Source organism: Sciurus vulgaris (genome assembly GCF_902686455.1).
Source record: "Sciurus vulgaris genome assembly, chromosome: 8".
NCBI classification, from domain to species: Eukaryota; Metazoa; Chordata; class Mammalia; order Rodentia; family Sciuridae; genus Sciurus; species Sciurus vulgaris.
The window spans coordinates 110,784,832-110,807,202 of NC_136468.1; the positions used below are offsets into that span (position 1 = coordinate 110,784,832).

At 43.1% G+C, this 22,371-nt stretch overlaps 1 protein-coding gene across 10 annotated transcripts in view; it reads right to left on the minus strand.

The window, feature by feature from the left end:
• COBL (cordon-bleu WH2 repeat protein) overlaps positions 1-22,371 on the minus strand; it is a 264,580-nt gene that overhangs the window by 3,142 nt on the left and 239,067 nt on the right. For all 10 annotated transcript variants that reach the window (XM_079150327.1, XM_079150317.1, XM_079150326.1 and 7 more), the window contains 4 exons: positions 15,988-16,085; positions 12,805-14,687; positions 10,568-10,687; positions 9,181-9,438 (listed from right to left, as the gene is read on the minus strand). In XM_079150327.1, coding sequence (XP_079006453.1) covers positions 9,181-9,438; positions 10,568-10,687; positions 12,805-14,687; positions 15,988-16,085 — 2,359 coding nt within the window. The remainder of the gene's footprint in view (positions 1-9,180; positions 9,439-10,567; positions 10,688-12,804; positions 14,688-15,987; positions 16,086-22,371) is intronic.

Below are 22,371 nucleotides of genomic sequence, written 5' to 3' on the forward strand. Positions count from 1 at the left end.
GGTCAGGTCAGGAGGATGGAGCCTTCATGAACAGAATTCGTGCCCTTATAACAGAGGCTGGAGGAAGCTCATTCCCACCTCTACCATTACACTCTTCTACCAAAAGAAGGTACCATCTGTGGGGAAGTGGACCTTTGCTAGACTCTAAATCTGCAGTGTCTCCATCCTGAACTCCCAGCCTCCAGAATAGTGAGCAGTAATGTCTGTTGTACATAAGCCACCCAGCTTGGCATTTGCTTATAGCAGCCTCAATGGACCAAGATAAGGAGGCATCACCTTGACTTCCAGTCCTACAGCTTCCCTCTTCTCTTTATTCAAAAGTATTTACTGGGGCACAGACTTTAGGGTTGGTGCTGAAAAGTTATGAACCAAGTGGGTGTGCATGGTTCTCTGCCCTCCCAGGATGATGATCTAATGGGAGAGTGTGCAAATATGATCCTGTGGGGAATGAGTGATGTGTAGGGGAGGCAGAGGTGGTGTCAGACACTTAGTAGGAGCAGATGTCCTAGACGTGGTGGTCAAGAAAATATTTCCTATAGGAATGACATTTAATTGAATATCTGTCAGACAGACAAATGGCAATTGACCAATGGCATTTATGGCAGAAGCAAAAGCATGCCCAAAGACCCTGAGGTGAGGAGGATGCAGCATGGGAGAGATCAGCAGAGATCTGGTTGTGTAGGGAGGCCCTCCTGCAGCACATGCACTTTGTGCTGGAGAACAGAGAGCCACCAAATGTAGGGGAGGGACACAACTGTGTTTGCTTGTGGTTGAGTAGGGGCCAGGGAACAAGGCAGGGGTAGGGAGCCCCAGTAGGAAGCTGTGGCCACAATCTACACTGGAGATGGACTCAGAGTTTAGGTGGGAACAAAGTGGGAAGAAGAGCAATAATCAGGGGGTACAATGACCAGGGCTTAGCCTATGCCCAGAGCAAGTAAATGCTCAACAGAGATGCGGCCATAAAAAGAGGTGGATCATGGTGGTTACTGAGAAATGAAGCACAGGGAGAGGCGTTTGGGGGCGGCACTGAAGTAGTTGCCTCAGTTCTGAATCTGCTGAGCTTGAGCCTGTGGGCCATGCAGTGTGAATGGCACGGAAGACCTGAAGACATGAGTATGAAGCATAGCACAGGACCACCTGGTTGGGGGACAGAGAACTCAGGGTCATTGGCATCTGCATGGTGATGAGAGTCTCAGAGGAGGAAGGGTATTTCTGGAGTTGGGAGTAGATCTGGAAGAGAAAGAGGTCAAAGGACCAACTCCAGAGCTACAATGAAGGATGGACAGAGGAGCCTGTTCCCCATGGAGAACACATGCCCAGAGAGGAAGACAAGTATAAGGAGCCCTAATCATTGCCTAAAGGTCCCATCTCTGAACTTTGCTGCAGTGGGGATCAAGTTTTCAAAACACAAGCTTTCTAGGGTGCGTTTCAGATCCAAACCATAACAATGAGAGAATGGAGCGGGGTGAGATCCAGAAGGTTAGCTATGAATGGGGAACTAAGGGTTTAGGCTTCCTTCCTTCTCTGCCTGACTACAATGGCTGGAACTTTCATCAATGTGCTGAACGGACATTCTTACTTTGTTTTTGTTCTTAGGGAAAGTATTCATTCTTCCATTGTTAACTCTGAGGTCAGCGGTCAGTTTTTCCTTGATGCCCTTTATCAGATTGAGGAAGTTCCTTTCTCTTCTACTTTACAGAGTTTTTATCAGAATGGATGACAGATAGTATCAAATACTTTTAATGTGTATAGTGAAATGATCATATAACTTTTTCTTTTTCAGTTTATTTACTTTTAAATGTTAACCAACCTTCTTGGGATAAGTCCCTCTTGGCCATCATATATTATCCTTTTTATATACTGTTTTCTTCTCATAATATCTTTGGTTTGGGAATCAATAATAATGTCTTCATAGAGTGAGCTGGGAAGTCCCTTTCTGTCTTCAATTTACAGTAAGAACTTATATAGTAGTTTGGGTGCATGTTTGTGAACTCCTCAGTGAAGTCATCTGGGCCTGCAAGGTCACATTTGTGTGTGTGTGTGTGGGTGGGTGTGTGTGTGCGCGCATGTTGTGTATGTGGGTTTCTGACTTAAAATTAAATTTAAAATTTTTCTTTAACACATACAGAGCTTGTCTTATATGTCTTATAAGACATATGTCATATATGTCTTACATGAGCTTTGCATTTTATAGTTTTTGTTGTTTGCAATTTGCGTTTAAATCAACTTGTTTGTTGCATAGTTATTCATATTTTCCTTATGATGATATTCTCTTTTTAATATTGGTAGAATTGTTAGTGATATTATGCCTCTTCTTCTTGATATTGCCAAATTGTCTTCTTTTTTCCTGCTAAGTCTGGCTATAGGCATATCAATTTTATTGGTTTCGTTAAAGAACAAACTGTTGGTTTAATTGATTTTTCTTTATTATTTTTCTCTTTTTATTTCATTGATTTCTGCTCTGACCTTTACTACTTATTTATTTTTTTCTGCTTACCTTGGATTTTAGTTTTGCTCTTCTTTCTCTATTTTCTGAAGGTGAAGGTGAGGTCCCTCTTAGGAGACTTCTCTTTCCCAACAGAACAATGGAGGGCTATGGAATCTTCATTAAGTGCTGCTTAGTGGCATCACTGTGTCTTATATTGTGTTCGAGTTTACATTCACTTCCAAATACTCTTTCTAATTTCCCTTTGAAATTTTCCTTCACCCATGGATAACTTAAATCTATGTTATTTCAGTATTTGGGAATCTCCCTGAGATCATTTTGTTATTAATTTCAAATTTAATCCTGTTTTAGCCACAGAACATACTTATTTGTATACTTCAAATATAGTTATATTACCTGTTTAAACATCCTCATCTGCCAATTCAAACACCTGTGTGAACGGCAGTTCTAATTCATTTTTCAATCTACAACGTTTCACATTATGCTGCCCCTATGCATGCCTGATCATTTCTGACTGGATGTCAGACATAGTCTATTTTGCCTTGTTGGGTACTAGATGACTTTGTATGCCTATGAATATTCCTGAGCTTTGTTCTGGGATGCAGTTATTAAAACATAGTTGGATAGTTTCAGGTGTTGTTTTAAGATTTGGGGGGCAGCACAGGGGTCAGATAAACTGCTGAGGCAAGACCCTTCTGAGTTTTCTACCCAACACCCAAGTGTTGAGGTTTTCTCACCTGTTTGGTGGAAACAGGTATATTCTCAGTCTGTGTGAGCTCTAGATACTGCCCTTTTAAATTCTACTGGGTGGTTCTACTCCCAGCCTCGATTGCATGGGACGATGAGTGCTCCATGAAATCTTCCAGAGGGACCTCTGGAGCCTTCTGGAACCTTCTCTTGGTGCTATAATGTCCTCCTCAGTAGCTACTCTACTCACTTCAGCTCTCCTGGCTTTCCCAGACTCTGACACTGCTCCTCAGTCCGGGAGTCTGCAGACCTCTGTCTGGGTTCCCCTGTCTGCACCACAGCACAGGCATTTCTAAAGCAAGAAGGTATAGGACTCACAGGCCTTGCCCCTTTTGCTTCATGTCCCTCAGGGATCAGTGTTCCCATCACTACTGGAATGAGGTCCAGTAACCTGAAGACCATGTTTTGTCTAGATGTTTGGTTGTTTCAGGTGGGACAGGAAATCCAATCACTGAACTACATTGGGCCACAAGCTGGAGCTACCAGGGATTCTTGTTAAACTGAACACATTTAAAACACTTTGTTTTGCCCCTCTTTTTGCTTTTGACACTGTCAGCAGCATTAAATGGTCCACATTCAGTGCTCTGGGTTAGCTGAGTGCCTTTTAGCTCCATCCAGATTTTCCCTTTTCAACAATCTTATATTCAGCTGTGCCAGTGTAAACCCTCCCTTAAACCAGATGGTATAAGTAACCTAATCACTCCAAAATATCTGTGTGTGCATGCATAGCTATTCACACACACACATATATCCTGAATCTAAAAATTCTATATAACTATTTCTGTTTCAGTTTTATTCTTCTAATACTTATCCAAAACCAAACTCAAACTCATCAAGGGTACAGAATGTTCAAATGAGCTTCAAGCTACTCGAATGTGATCCAGATATGTGTTCATTCCACTGAATGTACACTCTATCTGAAAAATAATCATAAAAAATAAACTCCAGTAATTCACATATTACATTTTTAGGTGTGATACATACTGATAATGTTTGCAATGTACTTTGAATACATAAAAAATAAAATTCCATGTGGATGGGCAGAAGGATGAATAGGTGGGCAGATCTGAGATCAAACAAATACAGCAAGATATCATCATAAGCCCTTGGGGGTAGGTGTAAGGGTGTTCACTGTACAATTATCTCAACTTCTTAATATCTTTGACATTTTTATAACAAAATGATAGAAATAATCTTTTATAAAATGAGAACAAAAACAGGGCTTGTTAAGCTGAATTTATCAAAAGTCAGAGGAATAAATAGCTGGGAGGCACAGGTGGGTTTTCTAGCAAACCTACCAGCTGAATTTGAAGTTGTACACTGGAAAACACAAATTCTTACTGGATTTAAAATGAGAACATCCAGGAAAAAAAAAAAGAAGAAGAAGAAGAACATGTGGAAATATTAATAGTGAGTACACACTTGGTAGTGTGAATTTTCATTATGGCTGGTTGTGTCTAAGAGAGCTGCTTACCCATCCTCATCTTTCCTTCTTTCATTGATAAACTAGGAATGATATCCACATTATAGGGATATCCAAGAGAGTAGCTGAGACCATCTCCATAAGGCGCTCAGCACAGGGACTTGCATACCCTCACCGCATCATTTCATTGAGCTTACTATTTTAGCCATTACTGTAACAAAATACCTGGGATAAATCAATTTATATAAGAAAAAAGTTTAGTTTTGGTCCATAGTTTTAAAGTTTTCAATCCATAACTGAATAGCTCCATGGTTTTGGGCCTGTGGTGGCACATGGTGGTGGCAGCAGGTGGCAGAGAAAACTCAAACCCAATCACCTCATGTTGAGAAGGTAAAGATCCTGCAATATGTATAATCAGAAAAATGGGAGATTACACTTTTATTTATGCATGATCTATCAAAATGTACAAATGCATTCAAATGTCACGCACAACTAATTAGAACAAATAAAATTAACTAATTTAAAAAAAAAAAAAAAGAAAAAAGAAAGTGGAAAGAACTGGAACTATCCCCTTTGAGTGTCTATCCCCAATGACTGGAAGACCTCCCCCTAAGCTTCACCTCTCAAAGTTACAACCCCCGCCCGATAGCACCATGGGCTAAGGACTAAGTCTTTAACACATGGGCCTTTGGGGGTTACCCCAGATCCAAACTATAGCACTTAGCCAGAGGCAGGGCTAATGAAGACAAGACGATAATGAAGGTTTGGGGATAGAGCTGTGGAGATGCTTGGGCATCTCTGGGTCATCTAACACCCAACACACTGAGCTGATTCTCTTTTCGGACACTCTTACACCTTGCCAAGGCAAATCTCTCTGAGCCTGTAACTTGGAGAGCAGGCCCAAGGGGGAAATTAAAGGGCAAGATAGTGAAGCAAGGAGGGACTCATCAACCTCTTGTCTATCAGGCAGCAGTCCTGCTTGAACTGGCCCAGCCAGCTGAGGATCAACACCAGGTTGGGAACCACCAAACAAGTGTGTGCACAGAGGAGAGAGAAATGTACCTGTCCCGGGAGGAGGGCTTTGCAAAGCAGAGCTCGGAAGTGTTCCCTGGCTCCCACACATTCTGGGCTTTCTAAAAGATTCTCTCTTTATTTGGGTTGGATAAAGAGAAAATTGGTAAAGGGTCAAGGCTTGCAATGTGAGGCCCACAAAGAAAACTAAAAATATTCAGTTTTGTTTGCTTCTTTGCCAACTAAGGAGAATACTCTTTATGTGGGAAAAGGTAAAAGGAGCAATGGTGATAAGAGAATAAAGAAGTTGCTAAGAAAGCGTTCAAATTCTCTAGCTAAATTTTCCCCTTCCAGCTTGGGTGGAGAGATCCCAGGCACTGAAAGACTCACAAGGGAGCCTGCGACATACATAGTACTGACTGGCTCTGGAGGATGCAAATGGGGCCCGTGATAGAAACCTGGAAATGCACAAATTTTGTCTTATTTTCAAAAGGGAAAAGAAGATGGGTTCTTCCAGCTTGAAGTGGATTTCTGGCATGATTGTATAATGATTATGAAATAGAGGAGTTAGGAGCACATGGACAGCAAGTTGTACTAGGACAGCCAGGAAGCATGGTGTACAATGAATGAGTCTCTCTCTCCTCCCAATAAATAATTACTGAATACTTACTCCATGCCAGGAACTACAGAAGGTGCTGACTATTCAATGGGCAAGACTCACAGAGCCTGTGCCATAGAAGGAGAGGTGCACATTCAACAAAAGTTACATCAGTTGTTAGAGAAATCAGGGCTGTGATTTGCATTATGAAGGAAAAACTATGTGATGCTATAATGGGAAGCTAAATCAGCTTGGGGAAGAAGAAAGGTTTTCTAAGGACTGGGTAAATATGGGAATATGAAGAATGAGTGGGAGTTTGCTGGTACAGTGTGGAGAATGGCATCTGTGAAGGCCCTTGGTGTGTGTTGGGGGGTCATTGCATTCAGTGGTCTCATGAGAAGCTTCCCCACCACCTTTCCCCTCGTAGTAAGAACGGGCATCTTGGGAGCACTGTCACAGAAAGAACAATCCTGCATAAAGAAGTCAGCAAGGACAAAATTGACCCCCTGTACCTTGATACCATTCCAACTCAACCAGAACATAGCAAAGGCTTACATAATGAGCTTCCAAACCCAATGTGTGACGCAGTTGTACTTATGAGTCTGTGTCCTAACATAAATCACTATTCCCTAGTCCGGGAACTTGGAGTTCTCCAGCCATGTGTGACAGTGCTAAGGCTTAGACGGAAGGAGAGCTGTTGCTGTTTCTCTTTCCTGGCTCAGGGCTTCCTGATAGTGTCATACGTCTAATCATTTCTCACTGGGACTACGGTCAAGGCCAAGTGGTGTGACATGTGCATGTCTGCATTTGTTAATTTCTGCAGTGGGAAAATGGGCACCTGTGGGGGCCTCCACTGCAAGACTAGAGCTTGGCATGGTTTCATGGGCATTTCCCAAGGCAGTCAGGAGCTGATAAGATGTCTGGGTGCAGCATTGGCACTGACCTGGGAAAGGTCTAGCATTAGTCATTGAGTACATCTACACCCCACCTGCCCATCTGTCAACTGCAAACTATATTCTCGCCTTCCAGGAAGGTCACCGGTTGGGGCTCACTCAGCTCCTCTATGAAATGAGAGAACATGTGGGGGGAAAGATTTTGGGATTTTAATCAAGTCCATACCTTCTGAAAACTTCCTCAGGTCAACTATAAACCCTGCCCAGACTCTCTGTGGGTCTCTCTCTAGCTGAGAACTTCTTCAGACACAATGATACTTCATTCATCCTTCTCTGAGAGCAGCTCTCATAGTGACTGGACCCTGGTAGGTTCTCTGGAAAGGCTTATGGAATGAAGTGCTGGACAAGTGCATGTGTTACATCTGAACAAGGGTCTAGAGGGTACTAACTGTACATTACAGGTCCTCTGAAATGATACATGGAAAGCAGATGGGCAAAGACACACAGACACAGACACACCGTTTTACCACTGGTATGCTTGAGGGGAAGAAAGGATTGAATGTGGAGGTGGGTATGTACTGAACACCATCTTTGGGAAGCAGGGGTACTCTGTGAAGAAGCAGGAGCAGGTCACAGCAAAGGTGCACATCCCTCTTTGGGAGCTGGAAGAAACCTAGATACCTGGGGACTTCCCTGAGAGCCACAAACCTAGGTAGTGACAGAGTGACACTCACCCCCGTCACTCAGGGCCCAGCTCTCAGAGCATCTCGTAAACTTCTTAGAGCATCAAAATCACAGAAGTGTCATAGAAATATTTACTGAACTTTCCAAGGTGGATATGGTGGGACACATCCAAGAAATAATCAAAACTTGTGTTTCTGAATGCCATTTAAGCAGCTGACAGAAAGCTGAGACTGTGCTAGAAATCACAGACTGGTCTCACACTCCAGCCAGGATGTTCCAGTCATAGTGACCTTTCCTCCAAGCATGACTGGGGCTCATGCCACCCAGCTTCTTCCTAGTCCCTGAATGTGTGGCTGGCCTTGTCTAGTCTGGGCCCTTCTCATCTCCTGTCCTCTCATTTCTCCCTACTTTCTTTCTCATAGCCCAACTTTCTCTGTTCTTTGAGACTATTCCCTAACATTTTTTCTTTTCTTTCTGGAAAGCATTCTCAGAGAAAGAAAGACATAGGTTTAAAGTTTTAGCCCACCAACTGCTAGAAATATGACCCTAAGCAAGTTTTTACCCTCTCTGGGTCCAGGACCCTCATGACCCCAGCAGGATGGAGAAAACAATCTCTATTTTAAAAAGCTTAAAAAAAAAATCAGACAGAGATAATGTATATAAAGCAACAAGATCAGTGTGTGGTCATAGAGAGAAGAGGGGATACATTCTAAGGCTCCTGGTAGATGCCTGAAACTGCAGATAGTACCAAACCTTATATGAACTATTTTTTCCCCTACAGATGCATACTTATGGTAAAGTTTAATTCACACATCAGGTACATTGAACAACTGACAACAACAGTAATAAAATAGAACAATTATAAAAATATACGGTTAAAAGTTATTTAAAACTTATGAAGTACTTATTTCTAGAATTTCCCATTTAATATTTTCAATCCTGGTTGATTGTGATGAACTGAAACTGTGGAAAGCAAAACAACTACTATAATTCTACTACTAAAAGACAACTACTATAATTCCACTCAGTGTTATTCAAAGTAGGTCAAAGGCTTCAGTGAGATACTCAGAGTATTATCTCAAACCTTAATGTAAAGCCACAAGGTAAACATTTAAAAAATGGTAGATGTGTTGGCTGCAACTTCCAAACAATCTGATTCAGGATGTAGATGTCTCAATGCGAATTTCATGTTGAGAAATACAATATTAAAAACTCAGATTATGTGCCTTGGGGTCAGCCAGGGGTTGGGCAAGCAGTGAACATGCAGGAAGTGGCCTGCTCTCCTGGGCCAGCTCTCACCTACCCCCATCTGATTGGCTTGAGGCTCCTCCCATGGACAGGTGCACCTCCCTTTCTCTATCCACCACACAACACTCACCTTTCTCAATCTTGCAGCCCCTGTGCCAGAGCGGATGGCATCCATCAAGGCTTGCCTGGCATCCACTGAGTTGCTGAGGGTGCCTGAGCTGAACCTGGAAGCTGTCCTTGATGCAGCCTGGGAGGTTGGTGGGGGAGGAGGTGGAAGGGCTGGTGGGGGTGGAAGGCCATGGTCTTCTTGCTGAGGATTTTCTGCACCCAGGGCACTGAGTGCAGCATCTCGAAAGCTCTGGAGCTCTTCAGAGGCAGAGGAGGACACCTAGCAATGAGATATTTAAATGACTGCTCTATGGGTTGAGTATCCATGGCCCCCTAAATTTTCATGTATGAATTCTTAATCTCCAAGGTGGTGACATTAGAAGGCAAAACCTTTGGGAGGTGATGAGGTCAGGAGGGTGAAGCCCCCATGAATATGATCAGTGACCTTATAAAAGAGACCCTAGTGAGTCCCTTGGCCCTTCCACCATGTGAAGACACAGCAAGAAGTCACCATCTATGAGCCAGAAAGTGAGCCCTCACCAGACAACAAATCTGCTGAAGAGAAATAAACTTCTGTTGTTTATAAGCCACCCAGTCTATGGCATTTTGTTATAGCAGTCTTACAAAGATAATGGCAATGTCCATAAAGGTCCTTTTCAAGAGGGCAACTCACAGCTTACTGTCTTGGACCTCGGACAGCTCCTTTATGCTAAGCCCAGGAAGTCTGTTTGCCCGATGGCTTAGACACTTGCCCCTGTGTCCTGCCAAGTCACGGATCACAGGGACCAGGATTTGGCAGTGATGGATTGCTGAGAATTTTCTGATCTTATAACTTCTTTTAGCATGTGGGGATAGAAAAAGAGGCTAGAAACACAAATCTGACCAGTTTGGAGAGTGAGGGAGGACATACACTCAGACTCAAGTAATTTATAAGTTATGTTGTTCTTGGAATTCTGTGTGTGGAAGCCATGGGTGATACCATGCTGCCCCAAACTCAAGACCATGTTTTTCCTGCAGTTGTGCAAAAACCAGCACTCTACTCATGCAGCAACTTCATTCCAGCAAGTGTGCATTTGCAGGCAGCCTGGTTATTATCAAAGCCCGGAAGCCATGCTGCGTGCCAGAGGAATATGGAAAAGTGTTCAATGCTAGTTGCAGCAGGAGCTATGCTTTTGGGAGAGGGTGGGAGAACCTCTGAGCAGTCTCATGTTTCCCGTGCAGTGGCTGCCCCAGCCTCAAGTAGCAGGGTGCCTGCCTACAGTGCCAATGTGCCAGGATGGAGGAATGGGCTGCTCTGAAGCCAGATCACCATCCTCTCAGAATAATAGCAGCTTCCACACCACCTATCCAGGTCACTGGTGAGAGGAGTGGGTGGGCACTGGCACCCACCTCACCATGGTCTTCCTTACCTTCCTCAGGTTATGGGTACCGCTGTGCCCACGGATGGCTGCGAGCAGGGCTGATCGCTCACTCTCTGCCTCTGTGTAGGACGGTTTCTTTGGCCCTCCCTCCATGGTGTGTTCTGCAGTCTAGAATATTAACAGTGTCAACATATGTCACTCTGAAGATGGAGAAATATTAACTGTGAGACAGCCTGAAAGAAAACCCCTGCATATCAGTTGAGGCCTCTAAGATCAATTCCCTATCTGCTAAAAGGTGCATACACAAGGTCTCCAATTTACTATGGTTCAACTTAGGATTTTTCCACTTTATCATGTGAAAGCATATCCAAAGACCAGTTTGTTTTTCACTTTAGTATTTAAAAAGTTACATAAAATATTCAACACATTTTATGCAATAGGTAGAGAGAAGATTTTGCCCCCAGGGCAGGTCAACCTAAGTGTTCTGAGCATGTTTAGGATAGGCTAGACTACATACTATGATATGTGCTGGATAAGGTGTATTAAACATATTTTTGACTTCCAATATTTTCATCTTTCCATGGGCATACCAGGATATAACCCCACTGAAAGTCGAAGATGATGTGAAAAAGAATCAAATACTGTATATTTGGGGTAGCATCAAATGTTGCCTCTTAATGTCAGATCACTCCTGTTATCTGTCCTATCTCCCCATGGCTGAAATGTGTGCGAAAGTCCTGCAGATCTGAATGAGAATCCTGGGTCCCTGCTAGTGAGTGTGTAACCTTAGCCCAGGATACTTAGTCTCACTGAATCTCAGTTTCCTCATCAGCGAAATGGAGGAAATGATTCCCGATTGTTAGTGTTGGCTTCACAAATAATATTTTTGACAGGTTAAATGTCTAGATAATGGAGGAACAATGTCATAAACTCTTTTAATGTTGGAGAATTACAATATGCTGATGCTACAAATAAAGTCATGTGCCTCATAACAGTGCAGTCAAGAATGCATCATATGTACAACACTGGTCCCATAAGAATTATGGAGCTGAAAAACTCCTGTTGCCTAGTGACACTGTAGCCACCCAGCCATCCTGTAGCCTTCCTACCATCCTGCTCCAATGCTTTGCTCATGCGTTTGTGTGATGCTGCTGTAAGCAAACCTCTGTGCTGCCAGTCATATGGAAGGATAGCATGTACAATTACACAGGGCACAAAATTCTTGAAAATAATAACAAATGACTAAGCTGCGATTTATGTATTTACTATACTATGATTTTTATGGTTAGAGTGAATTCCCACTTGTAAAATAAAGTTCTGTACACAGTGTGCCACGTTACATGTGTAACAGTCTCCTACACCTCATGCCTACCACATCTCTTGATGCAGCATGAGGCCATGTCTAGTGACTGACCTATACCATCCAGATTTGTGTGAGCACACTCCAGGATGTTCACACAGTGATGATATGAGTGAGCAACACAGCTCTTAGATTGTATCCCCACTGTTAAACAACACTGGATTGCAGAGGAAAGCAGTGGTGCTGCCTGGATTTTTTATTTGCCTACTTCAGCATGCTATAATTTGGGTCTTAAATGTTCCAGAGGCCCTTGTGTTAAAGACTTGGTCCTCTGCTTGGAAGGCAGGGGAATCATTAGGAGGTGGAGACTAGTGGGATGTCCTAGGTCACAGGGCGCATGTCTTTGAAGGATATTATGGGATGCTGGTCTCTTCCTCTCTCTTTTGGCTTCCTGGCCATCAGGTGAGCAGGTTTGGTTCACCATGTATTCCACCATAATGTGCTGCCTTTCCACAGATCCAAAAGTAATGGGTCAACTGAACTTATACTGAAACCTCCAATCTGGGCACCAAAATAAACCTGTCTTTTAATTAAGTTGAGCATCTCAGGTTTTATGTTACAGTACTAGAAAGCTAACTAACACACAGTGTTCGAAGACCAGGGTCCAAAGGGTCGTGCCACAACCCAGCCTCTCCATTTCTCTTGCCTAGTGGATGGACGTTCATTGGCTGACATCTTTTCCATAGGAAAGTTGGAGCCTGAAAAACTGAAACCCATTCATTTTAGCCTCTTTAGTGGTTCTATTCAAATATTCTTGAGGAAAGAAGGCGACAGAAATTCAGGCGAAAATGAAACCTGTGTATTAATCCTTACTGCTATGCTTTTCCTGTCTCTCCTCCAATCCTCTTCTAAGAATCTAGGACAGGTGTGGGAGTTCTGGCCAAGATCTCCCTCCACCTGTTTCCCCTGTGGCCACTGCACTCACCTTGCGGAGCTTGTCCTTCCCTCCTGCAGCATGAATGGCTTCCATCAGGGCACTGTGCAGGGATGTATCTTTTGGAACTGGCCTCTGGACAACAGGTTTGAATTTTTTCTTTGGCCCAAAAATGCTGTGTGGCAAGGTACCATCTGTTTCTTGCACATCTGTAGATAATGAGTTGGGTTTTTGCTCCATTTCTAGGATGATGTGGCTACTAGTGCTGGACACTTTGGGAAAGTGAGGAGGCTCGCTGTTGCCTGGGGCCCCTGTAGAGCCATTCACCAGTGCCCTGCTGGAGCTCTGAGCATCTGCCAGGCATGAAGGAGGTGGGTGCACCCTGTCTAGTGTGAGCGCAGGGTCAGACGCTGAGCTGGTCTTTTGGTTACTCGCGCCTTGCTTTTCATTGAAACCACAGCTCTGTCCCACAGAAACATGATCCTTCTGGGAAGATCTGACTAGTGGGAAACAGGAGCTTCTGTGGACAGTGGCAGGACAGTCTTGAGTAGACAGCTTCCCACATGGGCTGCTGAACTCCCCTCTAGGCTGGGCTCCCGCGGCTAACTCTCCCCCAGCATTGCTGGGAAGGCTGACGTCAGGCTGCTTTGCCTCATGTCTATGTCTTTGTGCCTCCGAGTGCAGGTCGGGGGCTGTGTCATGCTTCATAGTGACAGGCTCTCTTGGAAGCTTTGGTACTCTGTCCCCATGACACTTTTCCTCATTATTGTGCTGCCTCAGCATATCACTGTGGACTTTGGGGGGTCCTATCCGCTTGGCAATGGCAGAGGCCACATACTGGCTAGATGTTCTTCTCTGAGGCTTGAGGAATGTGACTTCTGAGGTGTTACCTGCTGGCACTTTCATGTGACAAGTGAGTGCTGAGGGTGCCCGGCTCCTCCCCTCTTCCAGGTGTGTCCTGCATTCTTGGGGGCCTGCTTGCTGCTGGGGTGCAGTTAATGTTGGGACTACCTCGAGTCTGTTGTTGGGCAGTGGCTTGGCTGGCATGGTGGTGGTGGTGGTGGTGGTCCTCTTGGCTGAGCAATCTTTGGGCTGGGTCAGCTGCTTCTCCAATGAGCTGCACCTCCAGAACTCCTTCACTTTCCCAATGGGTTGAGTTTCTGTTTCAATAACAGATGATGAGAGGGGTATGGTCCTGCTGCTGTTCACATGGGGGCTCACCAGATTCCCCAGCTCATCAATCTTAATGGCGCCCGTGGAGAGGGACACGTCCCTGTCGTAGCACTTCATCTCTGACTTGGGAGGAACAATTTTATAGGTAGTGAGGCCGCACTTCAGTCCGTAACTTCCCCTCGGGGTTTGGCCTTGCTGATACCATGATGGTGGTGCTGAGACAGCGGTTTTATCGGTTTTATCGTTGCTTTCCTTTTCACTTGTTGGCTGTAAACTCGCTCTCTGGACAGGACGCGTTGTGTCACTGTAAGCTGGAACAGGACCTTTTCCTTTTCCCCTTGCATTTAGGCCATCTATTTGAAGTTTTGAAACAAAAGAAGTCACCTTGGGCCCTGTTTCGATGAAATTCCCATCTTGAGAGGTATTGGATTGGGTTCCCTTTCTGAGGTCGTGGGAAGGAGTGTAGGGATCAGGCACTTCTTCCCTTGTCCTTCCCCGAGGCTGGCTGTGCACAGCCTGAAATGAGGCCCAGGGGGCTCTCCTGCTGGCAACATCTCCCATGTCAAAAGAACCAGCATTGTTGTTTCTATTGGAAAACAGTTCCAAATCTATAGGGTCATCTGAAACTTCCCCAATGAATGTCACTGGGATGGTATCTGCGTCACTGTCAGGGATGATGGCATCTTGCACACTGTGGTGGGACACACCATTTGTAGAGCTGGTTAGTGAGCTGGTATCTGTTTCATAACTTTCTTCCATTTCTGAAAGAAAGACAAATGCAAGTCACTGATTACCACTCCATGTACAATCACCAAGCTGATGACTTAATCGTGGCCATGACTTTGACTTCCCTGAGTCTACTTTGTGTAAGCTACTTACAGGTGTTAAAATGATTGTTTTGATTTGTAATCTACATTGGCCTGGGGCCAGAATTTCAACTTTCATAAACTACACAAGATCTGTTTGCAGATTCATGATGCTTCCAGGTAAACTGTTTAGTTATAACATTTTGCTAATGTTGTTCAATAAAAAATAGATTTCTAAATCCAAGCTTCTGGAAAAAAATCTATTCTTAACACAGAAGCATGAAAGTGAACTTGGGGGTCTGGCCTTTGAATTTCCAGTGCCCATCAGGAGCATGGCAAGACTATGCATAGGAGGACTTGCTCTAGCTTTAACTTCTTAAAGCCTGTGCCCCACAGAATCATCAGCCCTTTCAAGTGCTGAGTGAGGCAGTGGGTCATGTGTTCACAGGCTGTGGGACACTGCATGGCTGACAGGGATTTCTTGACTATGCCTATCAAGCTGGGAAAGAAACTGAAAAGCAAGTTGAATAAAACTACTGAGCAGTTTTATAATCTGTTTCCTCCTTCATGTTTTGTTTTAAGGCATCAGCAATATCTAATTCCTAGTTTACTTTCATTTTGTGCCTTAGAGAAAATAACTCTTTTGTTTGAAATTTTTTTACTTGTTTACCAGAATTATTTGCATCTGTTCTGGCCTTAACAGTATTATTCTCCCAACCCCCACCCAATATATAAACAGAATAAAAAGTTCCATGGGATGCTCCTTTAAATGGGTCTAATGGGAAAAAGTTTGTGCCTTTCCTTACTAGCAAGTAAAGAGTTGTAAGTCTTAATAAAGACATCTATTTAGCTTTGTGCACCTTCTGTTTCCCTATATTCCACACCTTTTCATTTTCTTAAATGTGTATGGGATACTTTTTCATGTGCACAATTAGTATTAATTGTATAATTAGTATTAATCAGAGCACATTTTAAGCAGTCATTTAGACATTTCCATGTACAGCTTGGATTCCTGACGGAAAGATGTCCATTAAAACCCATACTCCCCTGTGAGCTCAGCCCTCAAGTCCAATTCAACCCTCAAGTTCAAGCCCTCTTGAGAGCTCAGTCCTCAAGTCCTATCTCCAGGCTGAGCTGTGAAACACTTTGAAGACTTCTTCTTCCTTGGGTACTTATAGTTTAGTGTTCTCAGAAATAGTAACCTTCAGTAGATATGGCCACACAGTATACTATCAAAATAGTAGGTGGCTCTCACCTTCCAGTTCTTCATCAAGTTCTGCCAAGGTTTTATGGAATTGTCCAGCAGTGAATAATTCTTCATCATTATTTAAAACTATGGTAGCTTTTTCAGATCTAGGGAAGGCCAAAGAGAAAGGAAGAGCACTTATTTACTTCTCTCAGTAATGATTTAATGAACTCCTTCCCAGAAATAGTTAAGAATTGGACAATGGACTGGGGAGATAGCTCAGTCGGTAGAGTACTTGTTTTGCAAGCAGAAGTCCCTGAGTTCAATCCCCAGCATCGCCAAGAAAAAAAAAAAAAAAAAAAAAAAAAAAAAAAGGAATGGGACAGTTCATATTCAAACTCAAACAGTCACATACTTATTAGCCCACCATCGTTCTTGCAACTACTGAGACAGGTTTTGTGTATGTGTGTGTTGGGGGGGTATGTGAGTGATGTGTATGTGCATATGTATGGTATGAGTGTGTAAGCATGTGTGTGTGGGAGATACGTATGCGGCATGTGTGCATATGTGGGGTGTGTGTGCTGGTGATCTAAAGTTGTAGCAACACCCAAACCGCACACAGTACCATTCAGTCTACAGTACAAAGTCCAATTATAAATTCTGCTACACAAAAACAAGTTCATGTGCAATGGGATCTGCTTGCACACCTGTGTCACATGGCAGCAGTCACCTATACCTAGCACCTGATAATAATAAGGAGGACTCTGAATCCCCAGTATGCCCATGTATTTGGAAGCCAGGGGCTGGTCCAGCTCACTCCTGGACCCTATGTGTTAAGCTGTCCCTGAGCACTTGGGATTTCTCTCAGTGTCCCTCAGGGCCCCAGTGATGAAGGCTGCATGCTTTGGCACAGGGCATGGCCATGCAGTTCACTGTTAGGAGAACTATGGGGAGAACTTTCAGGCTCCTTGGGTGGTTTCCAGAAGCCCTGCCAACTTTTCAAGCTCATGCCTCCATCTGCACCATCCCTAGCAGTGACCTACCTGCAGATTCTAAAAAGGACAGACTTGCTATTCCTCTATAATAAAAGGCTTTCATATACTCTTTGATCTGTTCCTTCGTCAAGTTTTTACTCTGGCTTAATTCCTGTGTTGGGCAAGTGATGGAGGAGACAGGAGCACGCAGGGGAAGGTTAATCATGTCACCCAGAGTTGTGCTCCTAGGCCTGTCATTGGGAACATGAAGACAATAGTGAAGGTGCTAGCAAACTTGTAGAGACTGCAGCAGTACAAGAGCTCCCGTTCTTGCCCCTCATGCTCCTGCCCAAGTGCCTCCTTTGAGACCCAATAGGAGGAGATGGCTTGGCAAGCCTTTGTTTCAGAGCAGGTAACTGTCTCATGCCAGGCCCTGAACAGGCCTCTCTTGTACAGATTATTTTACAAGAATCCGCACAAGAAATTTATAAGATAGGTAGTGTTGTTATCATAATTGTACAGATAGGAAACGGTATGCAGAGAGCCCAAGAGACCTGCAGAAAGTCACACCAGCATTCAGAGCCAGGTGTACCTGCTCCAAAGCCTGGGCTTTGCCAACCAGGTGGCCAGGCCATGTCTGAGGCCAAGAAGCACAATGCAGCCCCCTGTGGCACAGGGTGTCCCAGAAGATGTCAGCCTGCCTTCTCAGGACAGCGGGATGGTGCCTGATTTGCGTCAAGGGGACAATGGCATCCGTGAGACAACTGCTGCCAAAACAATTTGAGAGCTGTCTTTGCAAGGGCTATTGCCTCTATTTTCCTATTGTGCAGAAAACACAGAGACATGTCTAAGGCAATTGTCTCTCTTTAGTGAAAGCTGAAGGTTCTTTTCCGCTGATTGTTAAAATTGAGGACCAATCTCCATCGTTGCTAATCAGGCCCAGATAATGATGCATAAATATGCCTTGCACAATCCTCACTTACGCAGCGAAGTTTTTATTCCGATAAATGAGTCTTTCTTTCTTTCTTAGTGACTATGTCCATTTGGGAGCCAGGAAGTGGCTTCAGAATCAGTCTCAGCTAATGTCCTCTGACAAGCCAGACAAAGGCGGCTGGTCAGAGATGTGTGTGCATGTGGACCAATTAATAAGGACCACAAGAGGTGCACAATTGTCCTTCCCATTGCTTTGGCCTCAGACTTTAATTATTTGAATGCATTTTATAAAAGCATTTTCTCTTTCATGGAATGTGATGGTATAAGTAAATTTAAATATTTAATAAAATACAATTGGAAGAAAATATGGAAATGGTGGACAAAATAATATTTACAAAGGAAAATAGAGCACTTTTAAGATGCTACTCTTGGTTTAGGATGCTGGAAGCCCAGCCAAACAAAAAATTACATACCACTTTTACTTCAAAGAGTGTGCCTTTATTCAGACTATGTGTGATCGTATCACTCTAGGAGGCATTGAAAAAAATAATATTAATAAAAACTAAAATGAATTTAAAATAAAAACTGCATTGCTTTTGTAAACATTAAAACTAGCAAAAAAATATAAAATACATCATCCGAGGCTGATAAAGATGCAATGAATGTGAGAGACCACACACTTTTACTGGTTTTAACTGGAAAAAAACTGTGGAGCATACAACAACACACAGAACAAAAATCACTGTATCTTTGCAGCAACCCTTGGTGTGCTAGTGTCTATTTTTACAATTTATCTTAAGAAAATAATCCAAAAGAAGGAAAAATATAAACACAACAGTAGTCATTGTATTAATGTGAAGAATTCTAAAATGTGTCCAGCAGCAGGGAAAACTGTCTAAATCACTGCATGTGGCAAAGGGCTTTAACAGTAACTCTAACAATCATGAATCCTATGTAGAAATACAGACCAATGTGTCACCTAGCACATTTTATGAATAAATTAAGACTTTTAACTATATGTAGGATAACTACAATGATGTAAAAATAGCATCTGCTACTGGGTGTGCTGGTAGACATCTGTAATCCCAGTTACTCAGGAATCTGTAGCAGGAGGGTCACAAGTTTGAGGTCAGCCTCAGCAACTTAGAGAGATCTTTTCTCAAAATGAAAAGTAAAAAGGGCTGGGCTGGGGACATGGTTCAGGGGTACAGCTCCCCTGGGTTCAAACCCTATTTGCAGAAAAAAAAAAAAAATCTGTCATATGCCTTGTGGACAAGGGTGAGAATTAAAATTCAGACATCAACAACACACCAGTATGACTTATTAAAAAAGAAGGAATTATGGTAACTGTTTTATCTTTTTACTTTAGAATTATACTTGTTTTAGTTAAAAAAAATGGTTTGAGGGTGACAGAATAGAGGAAACTTTATTGTAGAGCGAAATTAAAGGGAGGAGGGGGCAGGGGTATGAAAAATGGTGGATGAGACAGACATCATTACCCTATGTACGTATATGATTACATGAATGGTATGAATCTACATCGTGCACAAACATAGAAATGAAAAGCTGTACCCCATTTGTGTACAATGAATCAAAATGTAGTCTATAAAAATAGTGATATTTTTAATGAACAAAATTTCAAATAACATTTTCATTCTCCAGTTAATTCTATGTTTTAATGCCATGTACAGTCTATATGACCGTGTGTTCTTACTGTGAGCCCAATGATGCCAGTACATAGCTATTTTGTATGACCACCATCATGAGAACATAGCAGTAGACCAGAGCTGTCTCAGGCCTTTAACATTCCCCCAGCCAGGCTCAGCTGTAGCTGCTTCATAGAGAGCATCAGCAGCCGGGCTCCAAGGGCTTGGGGATTCTGAGCTGGTCTCTCCCATGCCCTCCAGTGGAGTCAAGTTCTCTTGTTGAAGTATGAGGACTCAAGCTCAGTCCGATTCTCTTGTGCCTGTGTTTCTCTTTCCTGCCCTGTCCCTTCCTGCAGCCTACCTCAGTTGGATCTCACAGGCTTGTCCATTGGTGGTGCTACGCAGTCCCAGGCCTTGCTAACACATCCCCATTCTACCATGGCCTTGGCCTTGCTCTCTGGCAATGGAAAACAGAGCACTTTTAAAATGCTTACTCTTGGTTTAGGATGCTGGAAGCCCAGCTAAACAAAATTACATAACACATTTACTTCAAAGTGTTTGCCTTTATTCAGATCACATCATTCTAGGAGGCACTGAGGGTCTGGGTCCTTAGGACTCTGCATGTCCCAGAAGAGAGCATGGACACATGCTAGCAGCAACCAGCCCTGGGTGCACTGGGGAGTGAAGAAGGGGCTGAGGTGAGCCAGGGCCTTGATTGGTGTCCTCTGGAGCTTGCCAAACCCCTGATATCTCTGAGGGAGGGCAGATACGCCCTGTCAACTGCTTCTTAAATTGTTCTTCTGGTTGATGCTATGTTCTGGGTTCTGGGCTTCTGGGGTGAAGAGATTATCTAGTCAAGCCAAAGGCCAGAGGAAACATGTCTATTTTGCTTTCAATATAAGATTTTCAGAGACAGAAATAGTGATATTTGCTTTTCTTCCTCATTTCCATCTTCTTCCAAATGGGTTATTGGTAGATTATAATTATTCCCCCTTCTTGGAAAAACCTCCAGATTAATGTTCTTAGTCACTGGGCTTGGAGGGAAGCTCCCTGTGGGCTCAGCATTAAGCTTGAGTGTCTTTAAGGCAACAGTGGGCAAGAAGTACCATCTCTGTTGGTGGGAGTAAGGAAAATGGGCACAGATGTTCCTCTCCTGGGCTTCCTCCCTACCCTTTACCTACACCCAATCTTCAGACACATTTCTTGTTGACCTTTTTTTTTTTTTAAATGGCTGAAGATAAAGAAATAAAAATCAGACAAACATAGGGCAGGCATTTTGCTATCAGGCTGCACATATTGAATAAACATGGCCAGAGCTATTTTCTCACACAGTCAGTGACTATAGAGAACCTGATAAAGCTAGAGCCACTGCTGCATAGGATATGAGGGACAGAGAACAGCACTGGGGAGTTTCACACCAGTCTTCCCAGGAGGTGGAGCTGCCTCCTGAGGTCCACTCCTGAGGTCCACTCCTTTGAGGGTACAGGCAGAGGGTAATTGCCTCCACCCGGCTGAGGGGGCACAGGCCCTACCTGGCCTCCTGCCCTTGGCTCACCCAGCTCCCTGCAAAATGACAGCAGGGAACCATCCTGTCCAATTAGCACCAGGAGAAATATAGGTTTTTTGATATTCTGTTTTCATTTGCTGGGATAGTAAATCTGAAATTCACAAGATTTACAAGATCTATTCATAGCACACCAGGTCACGTTTGTTTTTGACGTTAAGAGTTTAGGTAATGTGTGCAATGGGAGAATTAATGAAAAAGAATGATGTTGTTTTCAGGTGTGATTCAATTTGCTGATGACAACCAGACCAACCAACACTGTGATTTCAGAATTCGTGACTGGACAAACTAAAGGCAAGAAGCCTGGGAAGACAGAGCAGGTGACAGTCATATACACTTAACTTCCCCAACCCACTTGTAAATGTGTCTGTATTGACAAAGCTGCAGAGTGTACAATGATGTCCAATAAAACAGGAGGCACACATACAGTTTAAGATCTCCTTGAAGTCACATTTAAAAAGTAAAAAGAAATAGGTGGATTTAATTTTAGTTAAATATTTCAAGTTTAATATTATTTATTTCCACACATTTTTTTTCTTTTTGTACCAGATTTGGTGCATATTTTACTCCAACAAAACATTTCAATTTGGACTAGTCGCTTGGCAAGTACTCAGCTGCCAAATTACTATACGGTAGGGTAGCCACTAAGGAAACCGAAATCCCATATATCAAAAATATTCTTCAGAAAGGAAGGAAAAATAAATATATCTTCATATAAAGCAAAGCTAAGAGCCAGCATACTTGTTAACAAAAATAACCCTTGGTCCTTCAGACAGACAGAAAATGACACTGGAAGGAAACCCGGGCATCAGGGATAAAGAGAAAAAAACCAAATAACAAATATATGGGTAAACAGAAGACACTATTTTTCTCTTTTTGAGCTCTTTAAGAGATGTTTAGACTACTGAAGGGGAAAAATTGAGAAAAATATCTGGAACTGAACAACAATTAAAAGACATCATATCAAAGTTTGTGGGTGTGATGAAAACACTGCTTAGAGATTCACAGCATCAAATGCTTACATTAGACAAGGAGAAGGTTTCAAATAAATATCTAAACTTCCACTTTCAGAAACGGAAAAATGATGATCAAACTAAACCCAAAACCAGCACAAGGAAAAAAAAAAATAAACATGCAGACTAACACATGGACCAAGTGGACAGCGTTTGGAGAAGCAGGAACGATAACACCACCATGGACGTTTAGATGCTGGTGTGGCCGTCAAGGAAATGAAGTTTCTAATAGAAAAGCTCCATCTTCAGGTAAAGATGATATCACTAGAGACCTCTACCACACATTTGAAGAAGGATTAATATCAATTATATACAAACATTTC